The 22594-nt window shown below is 38.4% G+C and overlaps 1 protein-coding gene across 9 annotated transcripts in view; it reads right to left on the minus strand.

Moving 5' to 3' along the window:
- The window catches only part of PHLDB2 (pleckstrin homology like domain family B member 2), an 85734-nt gene that overhangs the window by 11239 nt on the left and 51901 nt on the right, over positions 1 to 22594 (minus strand). For 4 of the 9 annotated variants that reach the window (XM_071757398.1, XM_071757391.1, XM_071757406.1 and 1 more), the window contains 9 exons: positions 19841 to 19969; positions 16127 to 16282; positions 15284 to 15394; positions 14480 to 14569; positions 11849 to 11992; positions 10846 to 11019; positions 10000 to 10140; positions 9309 to 9408; positions 1341 to 1548 (listed from right to left, as the gene is read on the minus strand). In XM_071757398.1, the coding sequence (XP_071613499.1) occupies positions 1341 to 1548; positions 9309 to 9408; positions 10000 to 10140; positions 10846 to 11019; positions 11849 to 11992; positions 14480 to 14569; positions 15284 to 15394; positions 16127 to 16282; positions 19841 to 19969 (1253 nt within the window). The remainder of the gene's footprint in view (positions 1 to 1340; positions 1549 to 9308; positions 9409 to 9999; positions 10141 to 10845; positions 11020 to 11848; positions 11993 to 14479; positions 14570 to 15283; positions 15395 to 16126; positions 16283 to 19840; positions 19970 to 22594) is intronic. The other 5 variants (XM_071757425.1, XM_071757434.1, XM_071757443.1 and 2 more) reach the window with 5 other exon arrangements.

A 22594-nucleotide genomic window follows, 5' to 3' on the forward strand; every position in this document is an offset into this window, starting at 1 on the left:
TGGTCAGAGCAGCAACTCAATGAGAGAAATTTCAAACCACTGTCATGTTAAATCACTGCAGAGATAGAATTAATTCCAGGCCTGTCTCCAGCTATCAGAAATTTACTGACTGCGTATCTATTTAAAACAGAAAACTTCAAAACCTGGGTCCTAATGTTTTTACTTTAAATAAACCAAAACCAAACAACCAGAAAAACAAACAAACAAACCAAAACAAAAAGAATGACAGTCACTGGTATTTTCTGAAACCCTTAACATTACAGTGATGAAAACAACAAGTACAAACCAGAACCAGTGGTCTGATACTTTGTTACAGGAAACAGATGCCCAATAAAACACAACATGCCAGCCAGAAGAGCTGTCCTTGTGTTCAATTTTAATCCCACAACAACATTGTACTTAATTAACACCCTCCACTTGTGCTTGTGAAACTGCTGGGGCAGGACTGTGAGCAGAAATTAAAGCACTATCATTAAAACCAGACTGTCAGAAGAAAATTGTTTGCACACAATATTAAGACTCAGCTGGACTTTTAGCACAGACCACTGATGTTCCTTTTATCTGAGGAGCAGTATCTGAGCTGACAGGCTCTGAGGATGAGAAAATCAGCTGAGGGCTCTAAGCCTTTCAGTGTCATCTCTTTGGTTTTACTGACCAAAAAACAGGGAGGGGGGTATGGGCAAAAATAGATTGCCAGAGAGCCCTAAGTGTTTCAGCATAAGGCTCCAGTAAGTTAACACACTGGACATGCAGAACAAGTGTACTTCATCACTGACAGATGCCTTTGAGAAATTTCCTATCACAGGAAGTCTCGGGTGACCAGGGAGGAAGCTCAGATATTACCTGAGCATCCAATGACTTCTGAATTTCAGTTCAGGACTGACACTTGTTTCTCTGTGGCCTTCAACATTACTACTTAGCCTCCCCATATTTTTATTTTCCATATTGAAACAATTGGTGAGGTGATAGTTAAACCTGATGATGAATGGCTACACAAATATTAAATATTATCATAGAATCATAGAATTGGCTGGGTTGGAAGGAACCTCAGAGATCATCAAGTCCAACCCTTGATCCACTCCCGCTGCAGTTACCAGCCCATGGCACTGAGTGCCACATCCAGTCTCTTTTTAAATATCTCCAGGGATGGAGAATCCACCACTTCCTGGGCAGCCCATTCCAATGTCTGGTCACCCTCTCCATAAAAAAATTCTTTCTCATATCCAACCTAAACCTCCCCTGGCACAACTTTTCAGCCTCCATGGTACCATAGCATAGACATAATACTTTTTTATTATAACCCTATGACCACTTCAACATCAGAAAGAAAGATGATTTACCTGGAAATGTTATCTGGTGAGCATGCAGATATGCTTGTCTCCATACTGTCAGAACTGTCTAGGCTTAGTGTATCAAAGGTATGGTCCTTGTAACTACGATCTGGGTAATGGAAACTATTAAAATACACATTTGATTCTGATGCTGTTCTGCTGTAGAATTCCGGAGACTTCTGCCTTTGGTTTTCACAGATACGTTGATGATTATATCCTAGAGAGTAAAGAGGAAACATTTATTTTACAAAGACATTTCGTGATCCAAACATAAGATGTTAGCAGCATAAGCAGTTTGAGCATAATTTCAGTCTTAACTGCACTATGACAAAGGCATTATAATATTATGGTTAATTTCACAAGCTAATCATGACTGAATTAAAACCTTTATATGCTTGTTTTATCTCTGATGGGCACAAATGTATACAGAATAATATATGGACTTGTCAATATATATGCTTGTATGTGTATCATGCAAATTTAATTTGAATGACTGAAATTTGAGTTTCAAAATGAAAATTAAGCCTCATCTAAAAAGTAGTGCAGCTATATTCAAGGATCAACAAACTGTCACTGCTTAAAAAAATATATATATATATATTAAAAAAAAAATAAATCCTGACATTCAGTGGTGTTGACCATCCATTTGACTGATTATACTGAATGTGGATTACTTTTTGTCTGTTTTGGGAACCTTGCCTTCTAGTAACTGCACGTTGTGCTTTTAGATTCAGCTGGAATCATACAGGCTACTTGTCACATCTTCACAGTTAGTAGTGTAAAGGTACTTTCCTGGGGCTTTAAAACTGCAATTCACTCTACATGATGGAAACAGATCCCTATAGCTCAACAACTGTAAAAAAAATAAGACTCATGCAACTTTTAGGTTCTTTGCATTGTAGTTTTTCCTTTAAATCATCCTTTCTGAAAAGCCATCCTTCTTGAACACAGGGAACTTTGCTTGGCTATGTGGTCTTTTAAAAAATCTTCTTGGGATTTATTTTTATCTCGTGTATCCATTGCTCTTTGTAAATAATGGAGCAGTGGTTATACAGACTTACAGAGAGGTTGTTGAGCTTGCCTGATTAAGAGTATGGCAGTTTTCATTTCCTGAAGTTATTTTACACTGCCTTTTTAAGGTTTGTTTAATCCACGTGATTACAATGCAGCTGCACTGCACTTCAATCTATACACTGAGTGAGACTTTGTCACAGTTCAGATACTCAGTCAAGTTTATGATACTCTCTGCATATTCCTGACCCAAAATCTGAGCTCGTGGCAGAAGTGGAGAACAGGAAGGCCTGTTAGACTACATGAAAACCTCCCATTAGTACAGGAAGGCAGCCACTGATGTTCCACTTATTTAAAGATAAACAGCCAAATTAAAAACGCAGACAAATGTAAAAATGCAGCAAGGTCCAGACAAAAATTTTTACTAGACACTGATGTTAGGAAAACATGCTTGAAGTGGGAATATTTTCCTGCTTTATTCTTATTCTCCATCTGCACATAGAAGGTTACAGTGTGGTATTTTTTCTGCCGTGCTGGAGTGGGTAGAGACCCAGTTCAGGGAGCCAGCATCTGCAGTTCTGCCTTGGAAAGACTAGAAAATTCCCCAGAAGGTATCTGAAAAGTATAACTGAAACTGAAAAATTAAAGCATATTACCAAGGAGATCATGTCCTACAAGCATGTCCAAGGCAGATGCTTTCCTCTTTCCCCCTCATTTCCCTCTGCACAATACAAAGGTTTCTGGCAGACACTTAAAGCTGGTTTCTAAGGAACTAATAGGACTTTACTTGCCATTTAAAAGAACATTAGATTTCAAAAAAAGTTCAATTGCACCGATTAGTAGCAGAGACAAAGGGACACAAATGCACCTCAGCAGTCATAGATAATAGCATCAAACAGCACAGGTGTTACTGATTCACACGTGCAGTTTCCTTTTTTTTCCCCCCCATTATTATGGTAAATGGTGCTGTTATTGCAGATAAGCAATTACCTTTCATACTCCAACCTTTGGAATGACTAATTGTTCCTGGGAAACAGTTATCAATTATTCATTACGGAAAGAAAAAAAAATAAATTACTGAAAGAACTTTACTCAAACACATGTTTTTCTATTGAACCCTTTGCAAAACCCTGACGACTCAGAAATAATAATTCCATATCTTATGCTTCACTGAAAAATAAAGCCATCTAAAACACATACACAGAGAAACACAGCAGCTTTACAAGTGCTCTCCTAAAAGAAAATCAGCTTTCCATGAAGATAAAGAACCCATTTTTATGTAAAATATTTATTAGTTAAACTTTATGTAATCATGCAAACAATAACTAAACACTGCAAGAAATAGACAGCCGTTAGGTTGCCAAATGAAAACCATTCAGAGGAACAATGCATAATGTGATGTTATCATTTTCTCCTCATGCTGTAAGCAACAGGCAGTTCCAAGCTCAGAATCAGCTGCACACTGACACCAAGAAGCCTTACAGCCAACCTGCCTCCACTAAAGCTCAAATTGTGCATCCCCCAGGCAACAATCTGTTGCTTTTGTTATTTTTAACTGCTCAGGTTATTCACTTAAAAACACACAGGACATTCACTTAAAAATATGAGACTCCTCATGAGATCCATCACTCTACGAAAAATTTCCCATAAGCCATGACCTGTATTGCCAAGTCTAAGCTGATACAAGAGCTAAAATGTTATTGGGTTATATTCTCTGTAGTAAAACAGTAAAACATTGTTAACAGGCATTCTGTTGGGCAAAATATTACAAATATCCATAAAGCCATGTTATTGAGAAAAAAAAACCCCAACACCCAAAGGAGTTATTGCAGCATCACAGAAACCAGGTATACAACTGCACAATTATTATGAGGTTGAAACTGTAGGTGAAAGCTGTTATTAAAGTGGCACTGTCAAGTATGTTAAAAAACCCTCAGTGTTTCATTAAAAAGCTCTCAATACATTCTCTTTTATTTCTCCTCTCCTCTTCTTTTCTTTTTTTTTCTTTTTTTTTTTTTTTTTTTTTTTTAATTTTATTTTGTTTAAGATTGAAATTAACATGTCAAGATACATTTTTTGTATGGAAACATGCCAAAGTAGAAGCCCAAGTCTGTCTACCTTGTCATTGTCACCCACAGATCTACAAAGATTTCTAAATTTTCTGCTCTACTTGTGTGGCTGTGAGCAAAGAAGCAAAAAATCAGGCCTGCATGAAGCTGTAGCTCTGCAGATATTAGCATTAATCAAAGATTTTGTTGTGGCAGGTTATTTGATGGCAGGAAAATTTTTTAAAGTGTTATCATTATTTAACAATTATTTCAAAGTTTTCCAAGATTTTGGGAATTACTTGACAGTGCTGATGCAATTGGTACTTTTGCCAACACATGACAATGATAGATACAGCCAGGTAAAGGGATGTTTTCATACCTTTTCTGGCTTTTCCTGAGTTTGGTAAGAGAAAGAGAAAAAAATAAAAGGCAAACTGCTTTGAAAAGCTTGTAATTTGTTTTTACATATATAACTTAGTCTTGGCACACTGCTTTTCTGTAGAGCTTAGAAGGTGTACAAATACTCATCTTGCTGGTACCTAACATCTCTGCCAAAACAATTTGTTCCCAGTGCTGTGTCTGGTCTTATATCTGAAGGCCCAGCTTATCACTCCCTCTTTCCTTCTGCAGTCTATCCTGTAGTCAGTCCGTAGGACTGATTTGTTGGCTAACCCTCCCTCCCTGTTCCTGTCTGTCCTTTGGGCACCCAGAAACCCCATAGGAGTTTCCTGGGGCCAAGTTTTGACTTGTGCAGAGTGAGGTCTTTAGGTTGTACCAAACAGCAGCTTCTTCATTTTGCTTTTTTCACACAGTTTGCTTCCAAAGGCATGTACACAGGAGGTGAGTTTATAGGCACAGACCTTCCAAAATACCTCAGGATTGCTGCTAAACCCCAGCTTTTTTCACTAATGATTTGTATCAAAGATGTGGCCTGTTAAACATCTTATAAGTTGCTCTTAACTCAGGCTATAAATACAGTGACTGTTTCGTTCAAGAACAAATCCTGAATGCACATAACTGACTAAACACAATTTTATTAATCCTGGAACAAAGAATATTTAGCTTTTAAAAATCTATGAAAATATTTCCTGCTGTATCCAGCCTAAAATTTATTTGTAGACATTACTTGTTCCTGCACAAAGAAAATGAGATTGAAATCCATGTTCAGACTCAAATGGCTGCTCTTCATTTCCCAATTTAATTTTTAACTTTGAAAATTTTTCGTCTCAGACTTTTACATATACCTTCTTGGACTGAAATAAGAAACACTGGAGAAAGCATATTAGAGAAAACTCATTTAGACCATTACTAGTTTACTGATAGTCTTCCAAGCTACCACTTAATCCAGGCACCATTGAATATACTTGTTTTCAGAACTATGAGAACAGGCCAAAACATCTGGTCTAGCAGTTTGCTCAATGCTTTTAAGACCTAAGGAACTTTGTTAGCTACTCATTTTGCTTCAGGACTGCACCATCTTCTTTGTGTAGCAGTTTGTGGGACTCTGTATGAGAGCCAGTGTCCAGGGTGCATGAAATAACATTCTCAGCAAGCTGAGAAGACCCTGCTCCAAAGCACTCAGTACAGCTGTATGCTCAAGGTATCAGTAACTCAAGCCCCTCATGTCACTTGCAATACATCACCTTGAACACAGAAAACTCACAGAGTGAAAAACCTGTCCAGTGGGAAAAGAAATGCAAAGAAAAAAAGAAGCAGCTCAGTACTGGTGACAAGTTGAGAACATTTCTTATCTATTCATCACTTATTCTAGGTGAAAAACTAATTTTTGGAGCAGGAAGAGAAGTGAGTGTATATTTATCAGTATAAGCAATATCTATACTTTAACAGAGTTCCACTGATTCAGTAGAAAATCTTTCTCCTCCAAAACATTCACCCAGTCTGAAAAGGCACATCTGATCTACCTCAAGACTGTTTCCATAAGAAATACTGTGTATTTGTTATCTAATAAACATTTATCACAGAGAGATAGAATAAAAGAAAATTGCCAAAGGTGTCCACTGGCATGAAATTTGGCTTTGTTTTCAATTCTGTATTAAGGATGTCTGCTAAAATGAATCATAGAATCATAGAATTGGCTGGGTTGGAAGGGACCTTAGAGATCATCAAGTCCAACCCTTGATCCACTACTGCTGCAGTTACCAGACCATGGCACTGAGTGCCACATCCAGTCTCTTTTTAAGTATCTCCAGGGATGGAGAATCCACTGCTTCCCTGGGCAGCCCTTTCCAGCCCAGGAACCAGCAACACAGACTAAAATCTTGTTTAAGGTTTCACAATTTTGACAGCAGTAGTCCCTTTCAGTTGTACTGTGTGGTATGTTTAATACTATAGTCAACATATTTCCTAAATATCACTGTCCTACAGAAATGCACGTCCTTTATTCATGACCTGGGAAAAAAAACTTGTTTCTCCTCCGAACACTAAGCATGGGTATGAGGTACCAGGCAAAACAAGAAACCCCACAAAGTTACAGGCAGATCCCTCCCTGCTTGTACCCTGACATTCACTACAGTTATGCCTATAAGGCTGAATGAAAAACATATGAGTACAGTTCCTTCAGCCTGAGCTGACACAGCCTGGGCTGGCAGCTACCTCAGGCTTAGGGCTGTCTCTCTTCAAAACCATTTTTGTTGTAGAAAAAGCAAGTTGGAGCAGCCCAGAGCAGTGTGAGGGAGGGATGCTGACAGACAGTTGCACAGTGTAGATGTCATGTGTGTGCAGCACACCCTGGCCCTTTTGTATAGCTGGATAGAAATGCTCTAGGATCTCATTCTAGCCACCTGACTTGGACATCTCTTTCCTTGCTGAGTTCTGCACTGCAGAAAGAGCCATGCAAAAAACTTTCGTGGTGTGCTACTGAGAGAAAGAAACCTAGAACCAATGCCACTTAAGAGCAGGAGAAAGCAGTTAAACTCTTCAAGCTCCTCCAACAACATGAAATTCACTAAACTCTATGTTGAATACAAAGGGAATTAACCATTTGCTAATTACTAAGCTGCAAATAATCCCTGAATTCCTGTATCCTTCATATTTTGACTCTACCTATTACTTTACAAATACCGTGGGAGTTCAAGTAAAGAACCTGGCAGCACCATCATTTCCCTTTGATAAAGCTGATGTTTCAGAATAAGCCATCTAGAACTGCCCTCTTCCATAGTATGAATTAATCCTGTAAGGCTCTTTTCATAACTTAGTATTTCCATTCAAACTGTTGGGTCTTTCAAAGAATGGTCATCTTCCTGTATGGCAGCCAGTATAACAGAAATTATTCTTCATGGCATACGACGAGTACTGTGCCAAGTCCCTTAAAAAATTCGTATCCCTTGTTCTGGGCTGTCTCTCCTTTGTCAGGCCATAATTCAGTTTTGGTTTGTGGGGTTTTTTTCTTTCTCTCATTTTCACTTTCTTTCTTCCTTTCACTTTTAAGTCAAGAAATCTGCCTATACTCTTAGGATTTCCGTAATTGCATGCTGACAAAGACGAGGAACATTAAAACTGATCAATCTATTTTTAAAACATTTTTGCCAATATTCGGTTTGGCAACACTTTGAAATCGTGTTTCAGGTCACACGCAAGTGCTTATTTGCAACCACTTAACAGAAATATTTCAGATTTTGAACACACAATCTTGTCATCAAAGATTGGCTTAACAGTCCTGACTGATTTTCAAACCAAACCAAAATGTTTTCTGCACAACAGGGTGCCAATGAGTCTGAAGGTACTTGCAAGGAAAATTCTATGTTGCAAGCATAATGTATCAAATCCACTTTACAAGCTGAGCATGAAGCTTCCTTTGTCACATCTGAAATACTCCACAGTAAATCAGACACAACATGCTGGCTAACTAAGGCTCAAAACTACCAAATTCAAACTGGAACAGCTTTATGAAGTTAATTTAGTAAGCATGATGCCTTCTCAGCGAGGTTTTTCCATCCCTGTATTGAATCATCTTGGGGCATATGGCTGACCTCAGTCAGGATCTTTGACCTTTAACAGCTGCTGGCTCTGACAAGTCCCTGTAACAACAGGATGGATCCCATCTCTGCCTGGGCTTAGTCAGTGCAATTTTACAGAAGGACCCCTGGCACTACTGTTGATAACAATGCCACAGATGCTGGGAAGAAGAGAAACTGACAGATGGTACTGAAGCAACTCCATCTGAAAATGGGACACTTATGAATAATGCATCCCATTAAAGCAGAAACTAAGTTGTTATTGACTTAAGCTGACAAAGAACAGGCACTGAATGTCATAGCCTAAAGTCTCATGTTTCAAAGATATAACTTCCTTTTGCATCCCTAATTGTTATTTCTGCTACAAGAATGCAGCTACCTATCCACGGTAAAACATCTCTCTCCTTTCCTATTTTGTAGCCCAAATATTTAAGATTTGTGACAATAGCACAGTTACAGTTTCTCCAAGGTAAGTCAGGAAACTGAATCTCTGTCTAGGGAATTACTTTGGCTAGGCAAAAATATATGCTCATGGAAAACAATTTTTAAGATCGCAACATAAAAAAATTATTAAGAAAAAAAAAAAAAAAAAAGGGAGGACGAAAAATTAAAGCAACATGTAGTATCTCTAATGTACTGTGTCTCCAAATCACCCACACAGATTACCCACATAACCCAAAGTATATTTTTCAATGTATTTTTCTTGTTTACTTAATTATATTTGCTGATCACATACTTTGTGGTCAAAACTACATGCTTGCTTATGCCATTATCTTAAATTACAGTATCTGCAAATTAGATTTAGAGCTTGCTGTTTTTCACCAAGGAAAAAACCTTTGATTTCACAGCCTTGTTGATTATAGCAACACTAGTTTCAGACTTATTTTCTGAAAAACTGAACACTGACTTTTAACATCAATGAATCAAAAATAAAGAGGTTTTACCTTTGTGCATCCTTCTTGCCTCTGACTCTTTGGTCATGGTTGCCAGGCAGTGAGGAAGTACGCTGCCACAGCTGTTGCTCTGTCCTAATGGTAAATGACCCTGCAGGAAATTTTGTAAATATGTGCTTAAAACTACACTTCAAAACATTTTTTTTTTTTTTTTTAATAAGCAACTAATGGTAAAATAACTTGCTTTGTCATGGGTATCCATGCCACAACATATCAATCAGCCACAGATATTTTACTTGTGCAGTCTCTATTAGACCAAAATATTTTTGAAGTAATATATCCACCTTGCTGATGTTTGTTGATTTACCATGTCACAAATATTTATACTTGATACACAGCTTTAGCTTTGACGTATAGAGGGGTTAGGTAGGCAGGAAAACAACCTGTCAAGTCTATAAAATGAATTTAAACTAAACTAGCCTGGAAATACAGTCATTACATTAAAGACACATCAGACAGAATGCAAGATCACTATTACAGGACAGCACCTACAGCGCTCGGAACCGAGGCTGAGAGAATGGGAGGCTTCATGGATATTCCTGTGCGTCAGTAAACCAAGATCCCAAGTCAATTTCAGATGTGGATTAAAGGGGTCCTTACAGCACTACCCAACCTTACCACTAGCACAGGACAGGGTTTATGTAGCTACTGGAAGGCTCCCAGTAGGAGGGCAGCCACGTACTTTGGATGTGACGCTGCGTCCCAGGGTGGAGCTGTTGAAGTGCGGCGATACGGACGGCGCCGTTTTCTTGCGCGGCAAAGTGTCGCTCATGTACAGGCAGTCCCTGTGCTGCTTCTTGCGCTCTTCCAGGTTTCTGAAATGCTTCAAATGGAATTTGTTACGCGGTTTTGAAACAAACTGAACTGACCTGCTCGCTCAGTTAGGCTTTACATAGGTTGCACTGGAGGTGAGAGTCTTGGGAACTCCACCGGAGAGAACAAAAGCTGAAGTGCAAATTACCTCTTGCTTCACAGTTCTTCCTGGGATTTCTACAGATTTCACACTAAAGCAAGGCTGATTAAGAAAATGTATTAAAGTCATCTGCATACTTTATGTGCATGTCCCTGTAGCAAATTTCTTTTAAAAAAAAATCTAACGCACAACTGAATTTTACAGAATTAAACAGAAAAGCATTTATTTACAGGCTGTTGTAATGTATTGGTGTCTTTAAACCAATACAGCTTTTGTGAGGCACTGTTCAAATGTATATGAAAAATTAATTTATTATTTCAAACTCAGCCACCTGTGCTTCATTGCTGCAAGGCTTCTGACAGTTACAACAGCTCCTAAATATTAGTATTTGCCTCTGCATTGCTTATATAAGGAGAATTTCTTTGTTGAGTACGATTCTATCATGCATTGTATTGATTTTTAAATGAGCAAAGCCTTCAAGGGCAGCACTGCAAACACAATCGAGTAATGATCTATCATATAACTAAGAATTTCACACACAAATCAACTTCATGGCCACAAGAACAAAACAAACAAACCAAAATAATCCCAATTTATCAGCTCTGAATCTGTTACCTGTTGTTGCCTGCGGTGTTTCTTAGCTGGCAGAGGTGGAGGTGTGTCAGATAAAGGAATAGGATCTACATGAGTAGCCATGACCTCAGGCCAATGGACTGATGGAAGTTGAGCAATAGAGCGAGGAGAAAGAGAGTGAGGAAACACAAATCCAGAACAGAGAGGTGATCTTAGCTTTATAGAAAAAAGAGAAATTACACACAGAGTTTTCTTTTTGGAATCGCTCAAAAGATACGGCACATACAAGCTGCAGTTTTAGCACTGTTTGTTGGAGTGTTTAGCAGGAAAGAAATGTTCTGTTGCAACTCTCGAGGTGATTTAACTATCAAAAGCATCACAGAAATTCTAAACCTGTTGCTGCCTTATTGCAACACAAAGATAGGTGTTTCTACATTCATAAGATTATTCCATTCCTTTAAAAGGGGATTTATTAAAAATTTGCTACGGTCATGACAAAGGCAAAAACATCACAAAGAATGAGGAAAAGAGAATCAGCTAGAAGACACGGATTGGACAGACCTCATAAAATAGCTAAGATAAGTAGAAGCTCCCCATCTCCCCCAAATATTCAATATATATTTCTTCTACCATCTCACAGGAAAAAAAAAAAACAAACAAAAAACTACAAAACATACAAAATTAAGACCTAAGCACCACTGAAGAAGTCATCATCAAATGTGTCCACAGACCATATACCAAAGGTTCATTACATTATAGTGTCTGGCAGACAAAGATTGTTACTTATTGCTGCTTGTGTTGCTAGGATTCAGGTTTTTTGACCTTCAAAGTCCCACCTACATCATCAGACAATTAACAACTGGAGCAGTCCTTCAGCTTTACTATTGAATCTTTATCTGACTCAGTAACTGGCAGACAGCCATTTGCCTTAGGGTCAACTTGTTACACGTTGAATTATCAAAAAATAATGAAAAATAAAAAAAAGAAAATAAAAAGGCATCTGTGAAAGAACAATGCAAACAAAGGGAAATGTCTTCAAACAAACCTCTTTATTTTGTGGCTGGCTGGTCAGCACAGCCGTGGAAGGCTCAGTGGCAACTGCTTCAGCATCTGTGGGGGGCTGAGTGGAAGGGGATATATTCGTGGAATTGCCATACAGCTCACTAATTTCACTTACACTGATATAGCCCTAAAAGGAGGAATTCAGAAGTTAAAAGAAGCATAAGCCAGAAGAACGTGCAGGAGTATTAATGTATCCAGTATGATGAGAGTTAGTTTAGAGTGATACAGCCAAATATTTGTTATCATTGAAATACTTTGTCATAAAATAAAATTATTGGCAAGCTTATCAGATGTAGAATACTTGGATTCCAAAAGTCTTTCTTAATTTAAACAAATTAATTTGTGTGATGAAAACGCAAATATACATTAAATGATCAAAAGACTTTACTAAAATCTAAATACCCTTCTGAAATTAAGTAGCTCTTTCTCAGGAAAGTAGATTGGGAGAAATGGAAAATTAATCTTATTCACCTAGCTACTTATTCCTTAATTTTTTTGTCCATGTTTAAATAAAATAACTTACTCTGATTTCTTTCTTGCCTGACTATTAAGCTAGTAAGGTAAGATACTAAAGTTTTCCTCTCAAAACATGTTGCCATATTGCAGTAATATAGAATCCAGTGTTTCCAAACATAAAACCTGCTTAACCATCTTTTAGTAGCAGTACATTGCATTGATTTTCATACAGATGGTAAAAGCACCCTAACAGTCACATGAGAAACATTCAGTGCAGTCTCACAACCCCAATGGGCATATACCATGGGGATAGAAAAAAGCAAACAGGGAAAAGACTTGGGCTCCTCTTCCATTAGATTAAATAAAGGGTTTTGTCAAAGACCAGGAATCTTTGTCAATGCTAGACCTTTAAACAACATTGATCCTTCTCAGTTATTGAAGTACTAGGATAAGCCCCCTGCCTCATTACATGAGGCCACATTACTCTGTATCCCCATGCACACATGGAGTAAACTTCTTGATGGATGGGAGAGTCTCAAAAGTGTGCTTGGTGAGGAGGGGGAGAAAAATGTCGCAGACATGACTGATACAGGAGCAAGTGTGTGGTGAAATTAGCTTCTGTCTGTTTAAGCCTGTGTACCATTTGGTGCCTGGTTATTAAAAGTGCCTGAACAGTCAGAGAAAAATAAAACTGAACTGAGACGAACATAACATCTGGCAAGGAGAAGCATTTCTTTTAGGAGAAAGCATTTCTTTAGCATTTCTTTTATAGGAGAGAGCCTCAGAGTACACTGGGGTTATAATAGATAACCTTTGCTGGTCCTTCTCTCCTTTACCTTGGATCAAGTCCTAACTGACTTCATTACACTGAACAGAATGACACCACTGAATAATCCATTTCAGGAAAAAGCGTGTTAGGCTCAGTTAATGCAGTTGCCTTATGAAATAGCTGTGATTTAAAAAAAACCAACAAAATATTATGTGAATACAAAGACAAAAATCAGAGATAGCACCCACTCCAGTGAGAAAATGAAGTGATTAATCTCAAAAGAGCAACGACAAAGTTTAGACTTGCCAGATGTCAGATCACAACCTGAGGAAGAGCACTCAGCCCCATTGGCAGGTGCTGGAGATCATCTGGGTTCACCAGGAACCAGAAAGCCAAATAAGCACATTTCCCAGGAACTGACAGGACATGTGGTTGCTTTAGACTTTATGCCCAACTTCCCACAGTGGCATCTACATTCTTAGATGGGGCAGATCTTTCCCAGAGCTTAAATACAAACAGATCCGGCAAGTCCAGTCAGAACTCTTAAGCAGAAGTTAACAAAGCAGCCACAGACATGTGCCAGTGTATTTTAAACACTACATTTTCTGCTTCTCCATTTAGAACTTCATGTTTCTCTGCAATCTGCAGATTCATCAAGTCAAGTAAAAAAGCTAAACATAGGGAGTTAATAATAATTTGGTGCGTGATGATTGAATCTTTGCAACAGGCTGTGGATAACCTTACGCTGACCTTGCCTGTGGACCTTGAGGCATAAAGTGGTATCCTCAAATCTATGCAGTCTTGGGTCTCATCATGTGTTACCCAAGCTAACTCAGTTTTTTCAAGAAGAAATTTGACACTTTAACTACTCAGTATAGTTAAATAAATAGCTCAGTAGATATTTTACAACCAAAATATCCTGAAGAGCTCAATTCAATGGTTTTTAAAAAGACCAAAATGTTCCACTCTGGTGTTTTTCTGCAGAGCCTTAGAATAAAGGAGGGGAGACAATGATAAAATCTACAGTGTAAAAATAAGACTGAACTGTATTCATACTTGAACAATTATTCCTGGACCTCATTCTTCCTCACTTCAATAAGGTTTAATTGTCTATTTTGAGAAAATCAGACACACACACACACATGAGAATGATCATTTTTCCAGAGCAAGAGATTAAGATGATACCAGTCACATCTGGGAAAATGTCAAGAGAAGCTATTTTTTCCTCATCCATGCATTTGGATGTCCATCAATAGCTTTATGAAGTAGTTTAATCACATCTCAAAAAACCAAAAAGTATGAATAGGACTTTACTAAGTACTAGAGTGCTTTTACATTGTGCTATTAAAAGTTACTTATGCTAAAGTCAAAAGCAGTGAACGTCTTTACCTCTTTTAGACTATTGGGACTGACAGGAAATCCCTTTCCTCCAGAAAGCATGGAATATTTCTTTTCCAGATTACAGAGATTCTCTTTTTCCTGTTAAAAATCATACATTTTATGTTAAATATCAACAGCCATGTAGTTAAAAAAAAATGTTAGCCATTTTCTTAACCATGTAAAGAAACATGTTGGGATAGAAGGCTAGAAAATGCATAGCAGATCTTCAACTTGATCCATTTACAGCAGAAAAAATGGATGTATAGAATTAAAAGATATTGAAAGATTTTTTTAATAACCACAGCCAAACCAAATATGTATTCCTTAAGCATTTTGGAAATGCTGATTGTGCTTAAAGAACTAAACATGATTTATTTCATGATTTAAAGCAGAACATAAAATGGACATTAACAATTCATGCCAGCTTCTTATTAACCAGATGTTAGCTGATGTTAATAATCTCATCTGGTGGCCAAATATCTGAGCATTCTCTGCAGTTCCAGAAGCCACACAGGGAGCACAGGCATCTCACTTCAGCATCCATGTAGGTGCCTTTGGTTGAATCCTCTGGAAGGGGGACGCCTCTAAAACCCTCTTGATTATCAAATGCCACTGGCATTTTGTCTTTGGAAATCTACTGATCAATTACAAAAGATTTTTTTTGTTCAAGTTGAATGGATGCAAATGATGTCTATCATGTTATTGCCTGCTTGCTAGCTTCTGCACAAGTGACACTTTTCTTATGCTCTATGTTCTTTCATTCTATGAAATGTTTTTTTATGACACAATAAAATTTTAAAAGAAAATACTTACCCTTTGCAGCATCATTATTAAGTTGTTTTTCTCTTTTACAAAATGATCTTGTTCTCTTTGTGCTTGTTGGACAATATGATTGGCTTGCTTTTTGAGAGCAGAAATCTTTTCCTAATATAAAAAGATAATTTCTGTGTTTTATTTTCAAAGCAGAAGACAACCTGCAGCAAGGATCCTATTCAGGAGAGTTCACTTATTCATATGAGTGAAACAGTAGGAAAATAAGTTTTTACAAGACAGCTCACTGCTCTAAAGGATATAATTAAGATTTTGACAGTAAAGAGAATTTATTAAAAAGACAAAAGACAAAAAGAAATTGTACATATTCTAAACAGGATGACTGGCATCCATATACTGAACAGAACTGGTTTAGAGATGCAACTTCTAATCTCTGAAAAACTGGCATTTAATTGGTTGAGATAGGATCTTTACAACCAATTTTAAAAATTAATTTTGTCTTTATTTGATGTTCTATTACTACTTCAACAAAATAATTTACCATCAATATCCATCATGAGCATAAAATAACTGTAGTTTTGTCCAGAGTGTAAGAAGAAAGATGAAAAAACAACGCTTTGGTACTTTTTGTAGCAAACTAAAGGGTTTAATTATAATATGCAAATATACAAACAGGGCATGGGATTTTATTGATTTATTTCTTTTTGCAGAAGTGCATTATTTCATCTGTGTGGGATGTTGCTGTGCCATTATCTTTGCTCTGCTTCAAAAGCTTTTTCAAAGAGGAAAATTTTGCATTATTTCTTACAGATGGGTGGGGTTTAGATCCATTTCATTTCCTTTATGCTCACAAAGAACAAATAAATTTCATGTTAGTGCTCTTACCTTTCTGCTGACAATGCTGCGCTGATATTCGGCTACTTCACGCAGAAGCTGTTGTGTCAGATTCTCTTTCTCTTCATCTAACCTGCTTTCATGTTCAAGCTGCTGGAATTCCAGGTCTTCAAAGTGTTTGCTTTCTATATCCAATAGATCAGCATCCTTAAGAAAAAAAAATAAAATAGAACTAATTATGCTTTCCCTGACATCAGAGTAGAGATACTTACAAACAAAAAAATCAGTCTCAAGTGATACTTACATGTCTCGTACAACATGTTCAAACAGGAGTTTAATGCTTTTAATGACTTCCTGTCATAAGAAAAGAGTAAAGAGTACTAATTTTTATTTTGATGTTGCTTTCTCCATTGGTGCCTCTGTCATCCCCCAACGAAGGATGAAGCATGAGCAAGCTGGAGCCTCCTAACCATCTAGCACATGCTGGATGGGCAGATGATGGCTGTAGCCTACCTGTGACACCAGGAAAGCCTGAACCCATTTGGTGAGGCTGTCACATACCAAACTGGGAGAGCATCTGCTTACCAACCAACAAGGACAGAAAGTATCATCCCAGCAACATTGGAGAACTACCAAATAAAATTAATTATGGGAATAAACACTCAAAGGAAGGAGTCTTAAACTGCAGATGGAATTTCTTCAGGTTTAGCCCAAGTCCCAGCACTGTTTTTATTAACAGACACACAGCAAGATAAGACAAAAGATATGTGGAGCTGTGTGCCGTCAGCAAGCTGCCACCACCTCAGCAGTGATGTCCTACCATATAACTTGCTCAACCAGAGGATGGTCATGGACTAATGAAGAGAAGCTGACAATTGCTCACTGGGCAAACACACAATTAAGGACTCATAATTAAGGAGGTTAGTTCAGAATAGGTGTTAGGCCACTCCTGTGCATTCCCCTGGACCAATGCCAGGTTTTGTCAGGAAAAAGAGGTTGAATACTGCAGGAAAGACCCAAGAAAACACCTGCCTTCCACTTAAGGATGCTGAAATACAACTTATGGTGCTTTTCAGCCCAAAAACTGGATGCTAATCTTTCTCCTGCAGTATCTGTGTATTCATAATAACAAATTCCTGCTTACAAGTTTCAGACTTCTGAAGAAAAAGTTGTTTTTAATAACCACAATATTATTAAATTTTAAGGCTCTCTAAACATTGTACATAAATTGTTAAGACAAGAAAACCTACATCCTGTAAGCAATTTATCATTTTAGAGAAATGTAAGCTTATTCCTTTTCTTGTTTTGACTTAGGGCAAAGGTTAGTGGCTGAGATAAGCAGATAATTCTCTATAAAAGCATTCAAAACCAGCTTCCAGTGTACCAGGGAAAGACACGGGATGAAGAAACTGAAGAATCTAAGTTACTATATGAAATACTAGCATGTTGCCATTAAACTCCAAAGATGTGCCTTTCACTTGTACAAGATAGTGAAGAGATCAAAAATAAAGGTATGGGCTAAAAATCACAAGAAAGCAGTTACTACAATACAGAAATGCTTCGTTCAACTTAGTGACCCATCTTCAGCGTTGAAAAAAAACCTGAAGGGCTTTGTCTGGGCCACAAAAGTCTGTGTCATACCATACTAATTGCTACTGTGTCACAAGAAGAAACTTCAGGAAAGGCAATAGATAGCCAGAGAAGCAACTAGTAGCCAGCTGAGCTCACAAACCTCTCTCTTCTTTGTGAGATATGATATCCTTTGTGAGATAAGAATTCCACTACATGCTGTACCACTGTGTCCACTGGGGAAAAATAAAACCCACCTAATCCAAAACCAAGTTGATAACCCTTTCAGGGGTAAGTGGCAGTGGCTTATCTGTGCCACTGGCTGCAAGCATCTTGCAGTGAGATCAGCAGGCAGACAGGCCCATGGGGATCAAGCCCCTGGGCAGCCTGTGGGAACAGGGCACAACAGCAGGGGCACAAAGGTCTGGCTCTGAGATCTGCCCAATAAAGTCCTTGCCACAACATTCACAAGGATCCTACTCGGCAGTGTAGGATTTATAAGAGGAAAATTGCTCTTGCTGTAGGTAATGGCATCCTGAGCAAAGTAGCAAGTGTGCTCCCTCCCTTTTATTAAAACATTTGACATAAAAATATTGCACCTGATCATCTCTTAACAAACTATAGATGCAATTTCTCCATACTGAATTTCAAAACCATAAATTTACCCTGCACCTCTATTACTTCACTAATGGGACTGGAGAAAGCTCTATGGGACACAGTCTGGCCCTGACTTCAGGGTGTTTGGGGAGCTCAACAGGCCCACATCATCTGTAAAAATCAGGAGAATTTTACCCAGAGAATAACATATTTCCATGCAGTGCCTTTTCAGATCTCCACAGGAATCCAGGCACCTGTTCTCATTCTCCATTTACAGGGATCTCCAGAAAGCCAGGCCCATGAGAACAAACAAGCTTTGGTGCCTCCATACTAACAGTAAAGGATGAAGAGTGATAACTGACTCTAAACAACCCATGGGGAAGATCAATGCTTTCCCTCAGTGCCTTCCATGAGCCCTCAGGTCTCAGCAGTCTCTGAAGAAGTGTCCTCCCTGCACACTAAGCAGAGCATTTATTGATGATGGATGCTGGGAAGTGCAGAGGGTGTTCCAGCTGCCCACTGCCAACCCCAGCCCCAACTCCAGACCCACCCTGCACCCAGCTGAGTAGGTGCCCATGCCTCTCAGCACAAACCACAAAGGTCCTAAATCCCATGGAGAGATGAAACAAAGGGAATTCATGACTGTCACACCTTCCACGATGGTAGGAAAAGTAGCACAACATAACTTGCTGCAAACTCAGGTATTTTATCCTGCACTGGGCTTCTACTGGAGGAAGAAGGCATATGCTCTATTTTGTGTATGACACAGTAATTTTATAACTGCTCTCACACCAGGCATCCACCTGAGACCTACTGTGCACTAAAGCAGAGATAACTTCTACTGTTTGACCACAGCAGCTACAGCTCATTCTCACTACAATTGGCCTGGAATAATTTAGTCATGCAATATGACTAAATGGACATTTATCTGCACCCCAGCATTTCAAGCTTTGTCCCATATTCAAATCCAAAATAGTTATTAAGCCAACTTAGAAGGAACAAAACAAACAAAACAAAACAAAAAAACAACCAAAGCACAGTACAGGCTAACAGCTAAGTTATTTACTGAAGAAAAAAAAAAAGTTATCCATGGTATCATTTAGAGCATTGCAAAGGAGGAGAACAGGGTCAGACAGGAGTAGCAGGAAAGTGATGCTAAAATGTCTAATCCTATTGGCTCAAGTCCAGTTCCTGTCTTTGCTCACACAGGTATAGAGTGATACACCACCATCCATCTAAACACAGCAGCTTCCATACCACTCAGCAGGTCTAAGGTACATACTCAGGCATGGAGCCCAAAGCTTTAAAAACATCCAATAAGAAATTATTTCTAATCCACCCATCTGCACTCTACTAGCTTGTCACTTAACTATTACAAGTATTCCCCACACACAAAAAAATAGCCCTTTTGACTATTAACAGTCATAAATTGCACATATTTTTGGACACTGGATACTTCAAACAGAATATGTTACACTTAGCACTAAAAAAAAAAATTAAAAATAAATTAAAAAAAAAAAAAAAAAAAAAAAAAAAAGAGAAAGAAAGAATATTCAGGAAAAAAAAAAAAAGAGTGCAATCTTGAAACTTGCTACTGACCCTCTTCAGCTGCTGCTGTAATTGTTCCCTCATGGACTCAGGGCAATTATCAAGCTGCGTCTTCTGCTCGGAGTAAAGCTCCTGAAGCCTCTCTAGTTTTTCCCTCTCAGCATCAAGTTTTAATTTTTCCTGAAGCATGAACCAGAAAATAAACACAATTACCTTCAAACCCAAGCAGTTGTTAGTGATTATGACAGTGCGTGGCAAAACCTTAACAAACAGTTGAAGCATCCAGGTCAAAGGCAGAAACCTCTCGTTAGTTGAAATGTAATGGCAGGATGTAAAGCGACCAAAACAAAACATTAATCATTTTAGTGCAGTGATTAATTCTCTCCCTCATCACTGTGCTTTGTGCCCATGCCTAGATGATGCTGTTAAAGCCCATTGCCCAAACACTTGCCTCAGCTAATGGGAAATAATAATAATAATAATAATAATAATAGTAGTAGTAGTAATAATAATAATGAGGAAATGGTAGCCATGTTAGGGAGGAAATGATGAAGGAGAAAGAGTAGCTTTTAGAAATAAAAATGGATGGGAAATGACTGTAGTCTGGGAGTGAGGGGAAATGGATCTTCCCAAGAGAATGGATTACATGCCTATGTGCCTCTGTACAGATAAGTACATTTAGCAAGCAGTGGAAAACCAGAATGAGACAGAGCTACTGCAGCAGAAACACCAAGTGATTTAGCATATTTGCTTCAGGATCATTCAGCCACCCTCATCTCCTTCAACTAGTTCAGCTTTCCTTTCATTTCACTCGAGTAGTAGCACTTGGCAAACTGCTTCTCACCCTCAAAAGCCTTCAACCTTTAAATCTTTATAATAAAATACTACATTATTTACTGTGCAGCATTGCTTTGAAGACTGACCCAATTACATAAAGATGCCTTTTAGACTACTATTTATCTACAGAGCAAAGACTGGGAGAAAATAAATCAGAGTGCAGATAAATTTTCAGTGCTTCTTACTTGCATCTATACTCCCAAGATGTATTTTCTACAGCTAGCAATTACTAACTGGGAAAAACAACATGCCTGTTATGCCAGGCATAAATGATTGAGTCCCTGAAGACCAGCTCTCTGCTACCTTCTAGAGTCACACTGGTATAGTTCTCTTTTCCCAATGCTTGTTCTGTATTTTCGCATCTTTCCTCAGGTGGTCTCTAACTTTCCTTTATACTAAAAAATTAACAGTATTAGCCACAAAACTTGAGCTGCTTCTTTTGGATGCACCAAGAACAGTTGAATTCTGTCACAACATGCACTTAGTTAACCTCTTTCCAGTCCCAATGATAAATTCAAATTAATTTTAAAATCAAATGCATGGCTCAGCAGGTACTATATGATCAGACACGCTACAGCACCCTATGGTGCTGTACACACGCCACAGAGAAAGAACTTGCTTCAGTACACAGTATTTGCCATAGCAAACTCTGGGATGCTCTTTCCCTAAAACCTCCTCCTAAACCTTCTCTTCATTATTCCTAACAAGGTTCTCAAGCCCTCATGCATGGTCGAGGCAAAATAAGGAATTTAGATTAGTTGCCTGCTTTCTAGATCATTTTATCTTTAAATCTGAGTGGGATCAGAGGCTGGGATTTTGTTTCTCAGTATTTAAAACAAACAACAGGAAGCATTCTCATTCAAGCCAAACGTCAGCCAAATTCCCAGCTCTGTTATTTTCATTTACACGTGCAGCTTCTCAGTCAATCAAGCAAATTAACAACACGCAGAACACAAAAGATTATTTTCATTTTTTTTTTAAGCTTGTAAAATGAGCAGCAGAGCCAGCATATTCTATTACCTGGACTTCTAGTACTAGCTTCTGCCTAAAAACAACAGCAGCAGGGATCAAAACTATGGGGGATGTAGCACATGCAAGCTGCACAATAAGGGAGAAGCATGCAGCTCTTTAGAGGTCACCTCTAGACCTCAGTCCCAAAGGAGCCCCCTCTGCTGAATCATCCTTACTTCCAACAAGGAAGGAGATCTATGAATAAGCTGGTAGTTCCCCTCCTCATAAACCTTGCTGTCTGTTTAACATTCAACCCATGGTCTGCCACACTGTTTGTCACTTTTTTCTGCCCACCTAGCAATGTGAGCCAGAATTCTCTGACCTTAGCTGCATTGTGCCTCTGAGGCTATTAATAGCTCTTGAAATGTCTGTGCCCTGTAACAAGCACGCTCATTCACTAATGAACCAGTTAAATCTCAAGAGTGAGGAGATAGCAGCAGCAGCAAGGATAAAACTCCCTGAGAACCCTGCCAGAGATACTGTTACTTCCCTCAATAAATTAGAAATGCAGTCCTTTAAGACTGAAAGTGATACTCATCTGGTCTATTTATAGCATAGGAAGTGCTAGCATCCCTCCAGACTGGCTCCCTTCAAAATGTGCAGTCTTAACAGGAAGTATCACTTTCAGCAAGGAGAGGCATTACTTGTTTTGCAGCTGTGGAGTTAAGTTTGCTGACATCTCTGGCTGCACACTGGTGTAGTCCACCTAATTCACAAAAAGTAATTTGATAAATAAATGAATAATCTGACTTTTTCATACAGTCTCTTCTATAAATTCATCAAGGCAAGCTCTTTTAGAAGGAAAAATATGAATAACTTCACAAGCTAGGAGCAAGATGCCACTGAGAGGGGCTTTGGCTGTCTCCTTGAGCTGTTTGCTCCGGAGCAGCAGAGGCAGAGCTCTGAGCTGAACTCATGTTCTCCAGCTGCTCATCCTCATTTAACCACATGAGCTTG

This window comes from Heliangelus exortis, chromosome 1 (assembly GCF_036169615.1).
Source record: "Heliangelus exortis chromosome 1, bHelExo1.hap1, whole genome shotgun sequence".
Lineage (NCBI taxonomy): Eukaryota > Metazoa > Chordata > Aves > Apodiformes > Trochilidae > Heliangelus > Heliangelus exortis.